We start from the raw sequence: 13,457 nt of genomic DNA, 5'->3' as shown, positions 1-13,457 counted from the left end.
TCTGGGATTCTCCCATGTAACAATTTGTGTCACTTCAGAGTGATGCTTCTTTTTCTTTTATTAATGCTATTTAGTTAATAATGACCCCAAAGTACAAGGGTACTGATTTTAGTAGCCCTGATAAGCCTAAGAAAAGTCATGAAGTGTCTAGGTATGTTCATATAAGAAAATTTTTATTAATAATGGAGTTCACCATTATATTATTATCATCTCCATTTTACAGCTGAGGAAACTGAAGCAGATAGAGGTGACTTGTTCAGGGTCACACAAAGCTAGCAAATGCCCAAGCCTGGAGAGGAACACAGGTCTTTCTGTTTCCAAGTTTAGTAACTCCCATGTATCCATTTAGTATCCATTCTATCCCCCCTGCTGCAATGGACAATGAAGAGAGGATCAAAGGATGGGTCTTACTGGAGAAATTGTGCAAAGGTCTCAATGATCTCAAGTTAGTTTTAACTGCTTAAAGTCTAACTCTTCAATCTCATTATGCTCCTGGTTAATAAAAAAAAAAATTCTATATTTCCAGAAGAGTCAAAATGGAGGGTAACTCAAAGGGAAAGCTGCTTTTTGAATTGGAGCACCTTTATCAGTCACATATGTAGAATAGTATAAAAATCATTATGTCAAGGGCATTAAGGGATAGCATGTTACAGGATGGGAAGGACAACAAGGACACAAATTCAAATCCCTTGCTTTGTGACTTTAAAACTAGCAGTGTGACTTAGGGCAAGTCATCTAATCTCGATTTCATTTTCAAAATAAGGGGTTGGATTGGATTGGATTATGGTCTCTTTCCAATTTCAGCTTGACTACCCATGTATCGACTATAAGAGGTAGGGATATAGCAAGGATGATGAATAAAAAACATATAATCTGCACTGGTGTCAGTCAAAAGGAAACAACCAGACCATGGAGTTGGGTAGATCCTCTATGGAGGATTTAACGGAAAAGGCATGGGGAGGTTATGGGCTGCACTAATGGAGTAACCACACTGATGAGATCAAGGATCTCAGGACAGAATAATACTCACATTAGGGAGAAAAATATGCATGCTAATGAAATAAACATAAAAGCTGTGTCAAAACAAATACCAAATTAAATAGAACACTGAATGTCATATAGCAAGACTGGGAAAGTCCTCAGACATAATCTAGTCCATCTTTTTTACTGTAAGAGAAAGAATTCCCTCTATAACATACCCACTGTAAAGTTAGTCAGCCTCTTCCAGAAGATCACCAATGGGCAAGGTACTCATTACCTGAAGTGAGCATTGTCCTTGTGGACATCTGTAATGGTTAGAAAGTTTGTCCTGAAAGGCAAACTATTACTCTTACTTCTGTTCTCTGAAACAAAGTCTGGCAAATGCAAGCGCTCTTCTGTACAAGAGTTAGTTGAATACTTCAAGTCAGTGATTATGTTTGTGTCTTTCCAGGCTAATCCTCCCCAGTTTGACTTCACTTAGTGGCTCTAACCAAATCACTTTCTGAACCCGAGTTTCCTTATTTGTAAAACCACTAGAGAGAAGTCTCTTCTATTTGCCATCCTTCCCACAACTTCTTGTCCCTCAATCCTCAGACATCATTTCTACTTTGGCTTCACTTTCTTCCCTACCTCATCTTGATCCTACAGGTTAACTAGCTTGACTTTATTTTGTCCTTTATTAGCTGATTCTTTGCTCCTTGGTCTATTGCCATTTAGAAACCCCCAACCCTAAATTATCCATCCATCTGCCTCCTCCTACCCAATATGCTACTTAATAGTGTTGGAAGTCACAACAATGTTCACTGGGTCCATTACACATTTATCTAATCTCAATCAGGCTTTCTCTTCTATGAAACAAACCTTTTATTTTTCCCTAAACAATTCTAACATTTTCCACAGTGACTTTTTCAAACATTTTCTTTCTTCAAACTTACTCTCTTCTCAGCAGAGGGCTTTTGTTTATATTTTACTGAGAAAGCAGAGGTTTTTCCTCCCACTTCTTCCATCTTATATCTCAAATTCCTTTTTGTCCTCCTTTACTCTCTGTTCCCCCATTCTCTCTCTGCTCTAATCCTTGATGAAAAGATGGTCCTGCCCCTCCCCCAAAATCAGACCCTCTATTTGTATGCTTGATCTTATCTTGATCCCCTCTTGCTTCCTCTGGAAGATAATAATCATTTCCTCTCTAAATATCAATATTGGGGACAACTGGGTCGCTCAGTGGATTGAAAGCCAGGCCTAGAGATGGGAGGTCCTAGGTTCAAATCTGGCTGACCCTGGGCAAGTCACTTGACCCCCATTTACCTAGCCCTTACCACTCTTCTGCCTTAGAACAAATACACAGAATTGGTTCTAAGGTCGAAGGTAAGAGTTAAAAAAAATCAATATCATTACGTACTGGCTTCTTCAGGTTTCCTCATATTAAAAAACAAACCAGAACTAAAATTCCCAAACCTTCATATGACTATCACTCCCTCAAGCTAACACTTCTATATCTTTTACCTTTCAAAGTTAAACTCCAAGAAAAAGCTGTCTACACTTGTTCTTTCACTTTCCATAAACTCACTCAACCTCTTGTAATTTCTTCCAGCCTCATCTCTCAACTAAAGTGGCTTTCTTCAAAGTTACCAATGATCTCTTAACGGTCAAATCTAATGGGGCTGTTTCTTTTCATTCTTTCTGACATCTCTCTGTAATGTTTGACACTGTTGACCACAATCTCCTCCTGGATACATTCCCTCCTGTCCTGCCTGGTCTAAGAGGATTACTCATTTTGTACAGCCCAACAGCTTGGGTTAAGAAAGCAAAATTGGCTTTTTCCCCACCCTGGGCTGAATCTGAAGGGTCCCATACCAGCCACTGATAACTCTAGTAGAGAAGTGTTAACTATCCCTTAGTCATGAGTGGAAAGGTCAAAGGGCAGGAACCCTTGAATTAGCAGATGTTCTTTCCACATTTCTCATCTCTGTGCCTTGATACAGGCTACTCCAAACCTGGAATGCACTCTTAAGAGTTCTTAACTCCCTTCAAAGCTCAGTTTAAGATTCATTTCCTCTATGGGACCCTACCCAATCTCCAAAAGTACGAGTAAAATTCTTTTGAAAATACCTTTTAATTCTTTAAGTTTATTTGTATGTATATGTATAGCTTTCCATATAGAATGTAAATTCTTTTGTGAAAGTAGAGACTTTTTTGTCTTCCTTTTACTATCTAGCACAGTGCCCAACATGTGCTTATTAAATGTGGACTGATTGGTTAAACTATATAGTTTTTAAGAGTCCATTCCCACCCTAACCCCTTAGTTCTTACTCACAGTGACAACAGCTAGATTTGGCTGTGTTGTAACTTTCTCTATTACCACTGCCACTAGCAGCAATAATTTAATCTTTGTATTTTCGTCAGATTCTCAAAGACAGAAATCAAGACTTCTAATATGGTTTTCAGTCTGTTCCAATCTGTCACGCTCCTCTAGATGCATTCTGGTTTATCTGTGTCCTTCCTAAAATATGACCCCAGAACTAGGTACAATTCTTTATAGTGGTCTGATTAGTATTAGAGGTCAATTTCATTTGACAGACTATAGGCCCAAGAAAAGGAAGTGACTTGCCTACAATCACCTTTATAGTGATCTCAGATTAGACCTGGGACTGGAATCCAAATCTGACTTCCAGTTCAGTGTCCTTCCCATTATACCATATTGTCTATCATTGAGAAATTCAGTGGAGGCAGCTTACTGAAAAACAAGTAGTTTGGGAAATTTTCAGAGAAGTAGCGTTGGATGCAAGTTGCATTTGAAGGACAGGAATGGGGTGGGGTGTAGGCATTTTAGGTTAGGGAACAGTGTGAGCAAAGTTATTAGCCGAAGGAATTAATCTACTGTGTTGCCAAAGCAGGGAGGCCAGTGTAACTGTAGAAAAGATAGTAGGGCCCTAAGGCTTTATGATGCTATTCTGGTCAGATGGGGTTCCCTGTAGAATGAGGTGCCATATGTGAAAATTAAAATTAATCATAAATAATTAAAATATTATATTAAAAAGATTTATTAATTATCATTAGAAATAAAGGTATGAAAAGGTAACAAAATAAAAAACCATATACCCATGGTTAATCAGCCTGTTCAAAATCCTCACTTACCACCATAGTCGTCAACAGGAAGGAAAGAGACTGGGACAGTCACCCCACTGCCTAATATCTCCAGTTTACAGGAAGTATGCAATGACAGGAAGTCAGTGGGCTCCCGGGAAATGTAGTTTTTAGGGTAAGAGATTTCCAATTACATACATATCAGGTAAAATATGTCTTCTACCTATCTCTCATCTTTTCAGATGCAGTTTAGGGTCATTTTTTCTTGTGTCCTTAATAAAGGAACCCATTAGGTTAATTACCTATAATCCTTTTGTACAAATCCCATCTGCTTGTGTACTATCTATAATGCTCTTTCTATTTCTACATCCTCCTTGCTGTTTCTATGCCGCGGCCCCCCTCCCCTCCCCCATTCAATCTACATGGATAACTGCAGTAGCCTTCTCAATGGCCATGCCCATCTTAGGGCAGTCCAGCTGTGATCACTTTCTTCCTTGGTCAGAGCTCCCCAAGGTATGCAAGAAAAGAGCCAGATTTTTCAGGTAGGTATTTAGGGCCCCTTTTGTGACTTGGCATCAATGTACCTTTTCAGTCTTTATACAGAAGTCTTCTCCATGAATGCTATTCTAGTCAAACTGGATGACTCTTTGTCTCTAGCCTGTGCATTCTGGCCTCAGAACTTTGTTTATGCTGTTCCTAATGTCTGGAAGACTGTGATTAGCCCTCTTCCTCCTACTTAAAATCAATCTATCCTTCATGATTCACCATCTCCTTCGTGAAAGCCTTCTGGCTGGAAAGCAGATTTTTTCACTTGCAAATGACATAGAACTCTGTACCTTTCTTCCATACCTATCTTATTGTTTAAAATCATAGTTTCTTAGATATATGGTGATTCTTCCCTCCTAGACTGTAAGCTCCTTGAAGAGATGGACTATGTCTTATAGTAATAAAAACTCACATTTCTGTGAGCACTTAGAGATTTATTATTCCAATCTTAAGGTGAGGAAACTGAAATTCAGAATAATTTATCTATAGTGACATAGTCTGTGTCAAAGTCAGAATTCAGACCCAGGTTTTCTGATTTCAAGTCTAAAGCCCTTTGTACTACTTATGATTCCTTTTATATATCTACTTTCATAACAATGAACATGGGACTTTGTATATAGTATATAGTAGGTATAAAATAAGAGTTTGTTGAATTGGCCCTAAGTGTGTTGAACTGACCTGAAGTGTTTAATTGGCCTAGATGAATGTGGCTGTAGGTTTAGGAGTCTTAGGGGAGGGGAGGAATGGTACAAATAGCAGTTCCATTACCACCAGTGGGGGTTCCCAGCCACCTCCTGAACTCCAGGGCATTTGTCCACTGGCAAGAGATGCTTGAATCTGCATTGTCCTTCCCCCTATCTAAAGACACAGAGAGGGACTACTCAGCTAAAGCAAACTGGAAACTTAGTTAACAGGAGACAGGGAGAGGGATCTGGGGAAGGAGGACAGGGTTATTAACCTCCTGTTGATAGGACGGCTTGGACCCTCCACTTTGGTTCCCTCTGATAAGCTGTGGAGGAGGGAGACAGCAAAAAGGGACTTTGCCAGGCTTGTGCCCCTTGAGGCTCATCTTTATTCAGGCACTGCTCTGAGAGGAGAGCTGATTTACAGCTGGATTTGGCCACATTCTGTTTTGTTTTATTGTTTTAATTGTACATGAGAGAGGCGCAGGGTATGGTGTCGTTTATGACAGCCCCAGACACTCAGTGTTTATAATGGTTGCTTACAGGCAGCCTTTGGCTGCTGGGTCTGGAGACTTGTTTACTGTTACTGCAGATTTACTGTCTCTTCCACCTGAGGATCTGGGAGCCCCTGACACCCAGCAGCCAGCCACAAGTGGTGTGGTGGCTGGCTTCCTGACACAGAGAAGGCCAGACTTGTCCAGGGCAAATGATCAATCTGTCTCTGTGCTATCAGCCCCTCAAATGGAGCCAGGTCAGCCTTCTGGCTCCCTCCCCTCTCACCTAGATTCACAGAATGTCTGTCAGAGGTGGAAGGGATCACAAGTTTGTCCAGGCCTACGTCTTATTTTACAGGTAAGGAAATGGAGGTCTAGAGTGTTCAGGGTCACCTGATAAGCAGCAGAGCAGGGACTCTAGAGTCAAGTCTTCTGATGCCAATGCTCTGGCTACCTCAGTAAGCTGCCTTGTAAAAGTGCCAGAATTATATATTATAGAGGGGATTTGGCAGAGCAAAGTGTCCTTTCTCAAGGAGACTTGGACAAAATCCACAAAATCCCCCTGGATAGGCAAACGATTTATTTTCTATCAAAGCATCAAATGCCATGGAGACAAATGCCTTCAGAAACAGCATAATGTTCTCTTAACTTCATGAAGCAAGTCTGTCTTTGGCCAATGGTGCAGGGGCAGAGACAAGTCTGTATTAGGTGGATAGGGGAGGGTCATCTGTAGGCAGCACTGATATTTTAGGACAAGACACTTCTGCCAAGAGAATTTAAGCCCCTTGAGGACAGAATGTGTCACAAATTTGCCTCAGCACCTAAACAGCACTTGGTAAGTAACAAATACTTAATTCATTGACTCCTCTCTAAAACCTGCTCCTTTTCCTAACTTCTCTATTTCTGTGGATGGTGCTGCCATCATCCTAGTCATAAGCCTCAGTTATATGGCACTTAAGCTTTTCTTTTTACTACTTAGCTCCAGACCTCTATCAAGTTCTGTTGATTCTACCTCTGTAACTTCTCTCCTATGCCCCTCCTCACCATTTCCAAGGCCACCACTCTAATTCAAGCCTTCAATCCCCTTGCACCTGGATTACTTTAATAGCCTCCTCTAAGGGCAGCTAGTGGTAACAGTGGATTACTGGGCCTGAGATAGGAAGATTTGAGTTTAAGTCTAACCTCAGACACTCACTTGCTGTATGACTGGGCACAAGTCACTTAACCTCTGCCAGTTTCCTCCACAGTAAAATGAGGATGATAATAGCACCGACCTTTCAGGGTTGTTGTGAGGGTCAAAAGAGATATTTGTAAAGTGCTTTACACAGTGCCTGACATAGTAGATGCTTAATGCTCATTTTCTTCCCCTTTTGTTGAGCTCCCTGCCACTAGTCTCCAATTCATGTTTCACAGCACCTTCAAAATAGGTGCACAAATACCTAGGTCTGACATGAGGGCACTCTTGATCAGAAACTTTCAATGGCTTCCAATTACCTATAGGAGAAAACACAAATCTTTAGCCTGGCATTTCAGGCCCTCCACAGAGTAATTTCATTTTACTCCCCTTGAAGCATGCTATGTTCTAGCTAAACTGAACTACAGTCCTTCAGTCTTCTAGCCTTTCCCATCCCCAAGCATTCACATAGGCAGTGTCTGTCTCTCAAGCCTTAATGGCATCCCTAAAATCTGGGACTCCCTTCCTCTTCCTTCAAGGCCCAGCTCCGGGACCATTTTAGCCACGGAGACTTTCTTTATTCCCTTTTAACTCTAGGCTAAAAGTGGCATTTCACTCCACACTTACTTATAACACTTGTGCTGGTATAAGAACATGCTCCTGCCACATTTTATCTTGTCTCATTTATGTTTATTTAGGTATTTCTAATAAACTGGTGGTTCCTGAAGGTTGGGACTATAATGTTTCTCACCTTTGCTTTTCTAGTGCCTAGGACAATCATAATATAGCTAAGTTCTAACATGTATATAATGCTCGCTGTATGCCAGGGACTGTGCTAAGCACTTTACAATTATATATCATATTTAATCCTCACAACAACCCTGGGAGAGGAAGGTGCTACTCTTAATCCCCATTTTATAGATAAGGCAACGGAGGTAAACAGGGTTAGGTGACTTGCTAGTTAAGGGACTCAGATAGGGTTTGAACTCCTGTCTTCCTGACTCCAGGTCCAGTGTTTTATGTATTGTAGCACTTATGTATAGCTGCCCTATACCTTGTATGTAGTAGATACTAGCTGAATTTGTATTTGAATGTATATACCTAGCTATTACAGTAGGTCTCAGTTTATTTATTAGTAAAATGAGGGGACAGGACTCCTTTAAGTTTCTTCCAGTAGTGTCCAACTCTTTGTGACCCCATTGGGAGTTTTCTTGGCAAAGATCCTGGAATGGTTTGCTATTTCTAAGAGCAAAGTCTGAACTCCTTTACTCAGGACTTAAAGACTTTAAAAATCTGGCACCATCCTATCTTTCTAGCCTCAGCTTATACCAATGCCCTTTCCAAACATTCTAACCCCTAGCCAGATTAGACTATCTGCCATTCCCTAGGCATGTTCAGCACCCTCCTACTTTGACGTCTTTGCTCATGTTGCATCCTATACTAGAACGCTTTTATTCCCTGGGAATGTCTACCCTACTACTCCACATAACTTACCTTCTCTAGGAAGTCTTCTGTAGTCCCCTACAGACCTTAAGGCATTACATATTAATTATTACTCTTTTTAAAAAAAAATAAAAACCCTTACCTTCCGTCTTGGAATCAATACGATATATTGGTTTCAAGGCAGAAGAGTGGTAAAGGCTAGGTAATGGGGGTCAAGTGACTTGCCCAGGGTCACACAGCTGGGAAGTGTCTGAGGCCAGATTTGAACCTAGGACCTCCTGTCTCTAGGCCTGGCTCTCAATTCACTGAGCCACAGTATCTATTTCTAATACACTACTCAGCTGTCCCCAATTATTACTATTCTTATCATCACTCCTCAGGATGGTCCTTAGCAATCTTCCCCTTAGGATAGGGATTCTTAACCTAGATGCTGCGAACTTTGAAAACTATTTTGATAACTATGTTTGAATATAATTGGTTTCCATTATAATCTTAAGTATTTTATTTTGTGCATTTAAAATTTTTGAGAAGTCTGCCAAAGGGATCCATGAAATATAAAAAGTTTAAATTCTGTTCTAGCACCTCACATATATAACACTTTCTAATGCACTTATCATGTTATTATTGTTTATTATATTTCCAATACATTAAGTATGAATGTCTTTGTGTGAAGATATGGACAGGAATTGCAGAAGATAGGAAGGTCTGGATGGGCTGCAATCTACATCACTGGAGGGAACTTTGAGGAAATCAGAGATCTTGTGTATTACAAAGAATAATAGGAGTTATCTGACAACCTAGGTGGCATTCTTGACTCCTCACCATAGCTGATGCCAAGGCTTGTTGATTTCATCTTTGCAATGTCTCTGCTATATGATCCCTTCTCTCCTCTGACATGGCCCTGACCTTGGTACAGACTCTCATCACCTCATGCTTGGACTATTACCTCAAATCCCTTCTTACTCCAATCCACCCTCCATTCAGCCATCACAGTGATCTTCCTAAAACACAGATTTTTCCTTAAAAAGTCATTCCTCTACTCAATAAACTTCAGTAGCTCCCTGTCACCCCTAGGACCAAATACAAAATATTCTATTTGGCATCCAAAGCCCTTTATAATCTACCCCCCTCCTACCTTCCAGGCTTCTTAAACCGTACTCACAAACACATACTTCTTAAAAAATTATTTAGAATTTTTTTCCATAGTTACATGAATCATGTTCTTTCCCTCCTCTCCTCCCTCCCCCCCATCACCAATGAGCAATTCCACTGGGTTTTACATGTATCATTGTTCAAAACCTATTTCCAATAGAACGATCATTTAAAGTCAACATCCCAATCATATCCCCATCGAACCATGTGATCAATCATATGTTTTTCTTCTGCATTTCTGCTCCCACAGTTCTTTCTCTGGATGTAGACAGCATTCTTTCTCATAAGGTCCTCTGGATTGCCTTGGGTCATTGCATTGCTGCTAGTAGAAAAGTCTATTATGTTCAATTATGCCACAGTGTATCCATCTTTGTGTATAAGGTTCTCCTGGTTCTGCTCCTTTCACTCTGCATCAATTTCTGGAGGTCTTTCCAGTTCACATGGAATTCCTCCAGTTCATTATTCCTTTTAGTACAATAGTATTCCATCACCAACAGATACCACAATTTGTTCAGCCATTCCCCAATCGATGGACACCCCTTCATTGTCCAGTTTTTTGCCACCATAAAGAGCACTGCTATAAATATTCTTGTACAAATCTTTTTCCTTATTATCTCTTTGGGGCACAAACCCAGCAGTGGTATGGCTGGATCAAAGGGCAAGCAGCCCTTTAAAGCCCTTTGCGCATAATTCCAAACTGCCCTCCAGAATGGTTGGATCAATTCACAACTCACAGATACATACTTTGATCCAGTGACATTGGACTCCTGGTTGTTTCATGAATAAGATATTGCATCTTTTGGCTTTGGGGATTTTATCTGGTTGTTGCTCATGCCTGGAATGCTTTTCCTCCTCTACTCCTACTACTGACCTTCCTGGCTTCCTTTAAATCCCAACTAAAATTCCAATTTCTACAGGAGGCTTTCCTCAACCCTTCTTAATTCTAGTACCTTCCCTTGTCAATTATTTCCTATTTATCCTGTATATTAGGCTGTGAGCTCTCTGAGGGCAGGGACTGTCTTTTTGTTTCTTTTGTAGCCCCACAATTTAACTCAGTGTCTAGCATATGGTAAGTACTTTAAAAATATTTATTTATTGACTTGCTGATTTGTACATGTATTTTATCCCCTACCTGGATTGTGAGTTCCATTAGGGCAGTGGGGACCATGCCTTAACTGGGCTTTGTACTCTTTACAACTCTCAATATACTGTTTTGCATATAGTAGGCACTTAATAAATGTCCTCTGTATATTTGCTCAGTGAATTAATTCAGTAAAGTTTTGTAAGTATTTATTATCTATAACTCTTTGCTAAGGATGGTAGGAAGTAAATAAGTCAATCCCTGTACTCATAGAACCCAACTTTAGGATTGATGAAGTGTGTAGATGTATGTACATGAAATGGGGGTGGAGATTGGTCAGGGAAAGCTTTCTTAAAAGGACCTGGATTTAAGCCACATCTTCATGTCTGGAGAATGAACTCAATGAATAAGACTCATGGGAACCCAGATGTAGAGCAGGGAGGATCTTAAAGGCCATGTAATCCCTGCTTCTTAAAGATGAGGAAATTGAAGGCAGAAAGGGTCAGTGATTTGCCCAGAGGCTTACCAACAGTAAGCAGAAGAGAGGTGATGTGAACCCAGGCCCTCTGACTCCACAGCCACAGTTCTTTCCACAATACTTTCTGAAAAGACTCAAGAGCAAGGTCAGAGTAGCCTTGGGAGACAAGATCAATGGCCACATACTGGGAATGTTGTAAAGGAGATTCCTGTTTTGGAACAAGTTCACCTAGATAACCTCTAAGGTCTTAACTCTGTCCACTGGAAGTCTCTGATCAGCCAACCTTGCATTCATATATCTATATCTACATACAGGGTCAAACAGCTAGGAAGTTTCAGAGGTCACATTTGAATGTAGGACCTCCTGTCTCTTGGCCTGACTCTCAATACTCCTTCATCAATGTATTAAGCACCTGCTACTGTATGCAGAGCTCTTTCCTAATATAAATACAAAGTTGTACAAAATACAAAGGGCCCTCCTGATTCTTGGAACTTCTCAAATAATAATTGTTTGGCATTGAGCACATCTAAGATGTTCTGACTACCAGACCAGGACTTGTACGCTAACACCCCACTGTCTGCTCTGCTACTGTTGCTATAAAAGATGGAGGAAGTTCAACACGGCCACTCTTCCATGCCCAACTAAATAAAATCTGCCCAAAGGTCATCTAGAATTGACTCAATTATAGTTGGAATGGCCTCTGGAGATATTTATAATTTATTTTCTATATTTTTTTAAGACGAGGAAACTGAGGCCAAGGGAGAGGAAGAGACTTGATCATAACCATACAGTGAGTGAGTCAGTCTCCTTATTCTTAATTCAATGCTCTTAAGATACCAGGCTTAACTAATGGTCAATACTCTTCATTTTCTAAGGCCTCTCTGAATCACATCTTCTGGCAGATGTAGGGACTCTTCTTAGAGAGGTTTCTTCTCCTCTCTCAACTTTGAATGTTCCTTGCAAAGGGCCTTCCCTTGCTGAAAGTACTATTTTGTGCATGGTAGCATTCTTGGGAAATCACCTGTCTCTTACTTTGCCACCTTCCTTGGGAGGAATCTGGCAACTGGGCTTTTCTGTTCTATCCTTTTCCAGCTGAAGGAGAAAGCCAGTCTTTAGCTATAATTGATGCAATTACATCTCCCATGAATGACCACTTTTAATGGCTTCTTGGGACAGAAAAGTAACACTACCTTCCTGAATGATGTGCCAGTGCCACACAAACTTTGGAAGATCTTAGACCAAGCTGGAAGGAACCCAAGCCCTATGATGGGCAATGAGTTGATCAACTAAAGACTAATTTAGCTAAGTCTGAAGAAATTTTTCCCCAAAGGGTTAGCCATTGGAGGATGAATTTTATGGGCAAAACTGATGAGCCTGCATAACTCAAGAGTAGGTGTTGAAAACTGAGTGTTGAGCTTTGAGGTAAGATATGAGTTAAAGTCTTGTCTCTGACACTGAATAGCTTTGTGATGACAGTCAAGCCCTAACCTCTCCAGGTCTGTAACACCCACCTCAAAAAGAGTGGGGTTGTTATGAAGTTCTAGTACAGTGCTATGAGTAAAGGCTTTGCAAAACTTTAAAATCAACTATGACAGTTGCAGTAGTAGTTGTTACTCCTGAGTTGTGAAATTAGAGTTACATTAGTAGAGAGTGATCACATCACGGATCCTGGAAGCACTGAAGTATATCTTTCTGAACAGTTACATCTATTATATGTTGTCTGTGGTCTTAAGAGTTGAAAGACTTGGATTTGATTTCTGGCACTGGCCTTTATTTATTAGCTGTCTGGCCCTGGGCAACCTCTTTGAGGCCTTATGTTATGATGTGAGCAGCCCATCTCATATTCCCAACAGAGAGAGAGGCAACCATTACTGAAAAGCTGTTTCCTCAGCGGGACTCTCTTACCTTCCAGGGAGTGGACACCCTGCTCCTTTGCAGTCTTGTAGACACTGCTGAATTCATCTCCTAGGTTGGGATCAGCCCCTGCAGCCAGCAGGACTTGCACGACACTGAGATGGAACAGAAGTATACAAGGAGTGGTGAGGGGACTAGAAACACATAGAACTCTCCTAAAGCAATGCTTCAAATTTGCCTGGGTATAGGTTGTCAGAGAAGACACTCTACAGACATTAAATCATACTTAGCATTGTCTCAATAAGTTGTGAGCTAACATCTCATTTATTGAAGGGATAATAGAAGGGAAAGTAAACTTGCTCCATGGCATGATTTCAGAATCAAGATCAGAACTCAGGTTTCCTTATTCCATTCTCAATATTTTTTTTCCACTACATTATACTGCCCATAAACTAATTGCACTCTGCTAGGTGCAGGGGATACCAAG

The 13,457-nt window shown here is 40.6% G+C and overlaps 1 protein-coding gene across 9 annotated transcripts in view; it reads right to left on the bottom strand.

Annotated features, from left to right (window-relative positions):
• The window catches only part of CLPB (ClpB family mitochondrial disaggregase), a 203,164-nt gene that overhangs the window by 120,602 nt on the left and 69,105 nt on the right, over positions 1 to 13,457 (bottom strand). For all 9 annotated transcript variants that reach the window (XM_007491041.3, XM_056795035.1, XM_007491042.3 and 6 more), the window contains one exon: positions 13,022 to 13,125. In XM_007491041.3, the coding sequence (XP_007491103.1) occupies positions 13,022 to 13,125 (104 nt within the window). The remainder of the gene's footprint in view (positions 1 to 13,021; positions 13,126 to 13,457) is intronic.

This window comes from Monodelphis domestica, chromosome 4 (assembly GCF_027887165.1).
Source record: "Monodelphis domestica isolate mMonDom1 chromosome 4, mMonDom1.pri, whole genome shotgun sequence".
Lineage (NCBI taxonomy): Eukaryota > Metazoa > Chordata > Mammalia > Didelphimorphia > Didelphidae > Monodelphis > Monodelphis domestica.
The sequence above is the reverse complement of the archived record's forward strand: the minus strand, read 5'-3'. Positions and strand labels throughout refer to the sequence as shown.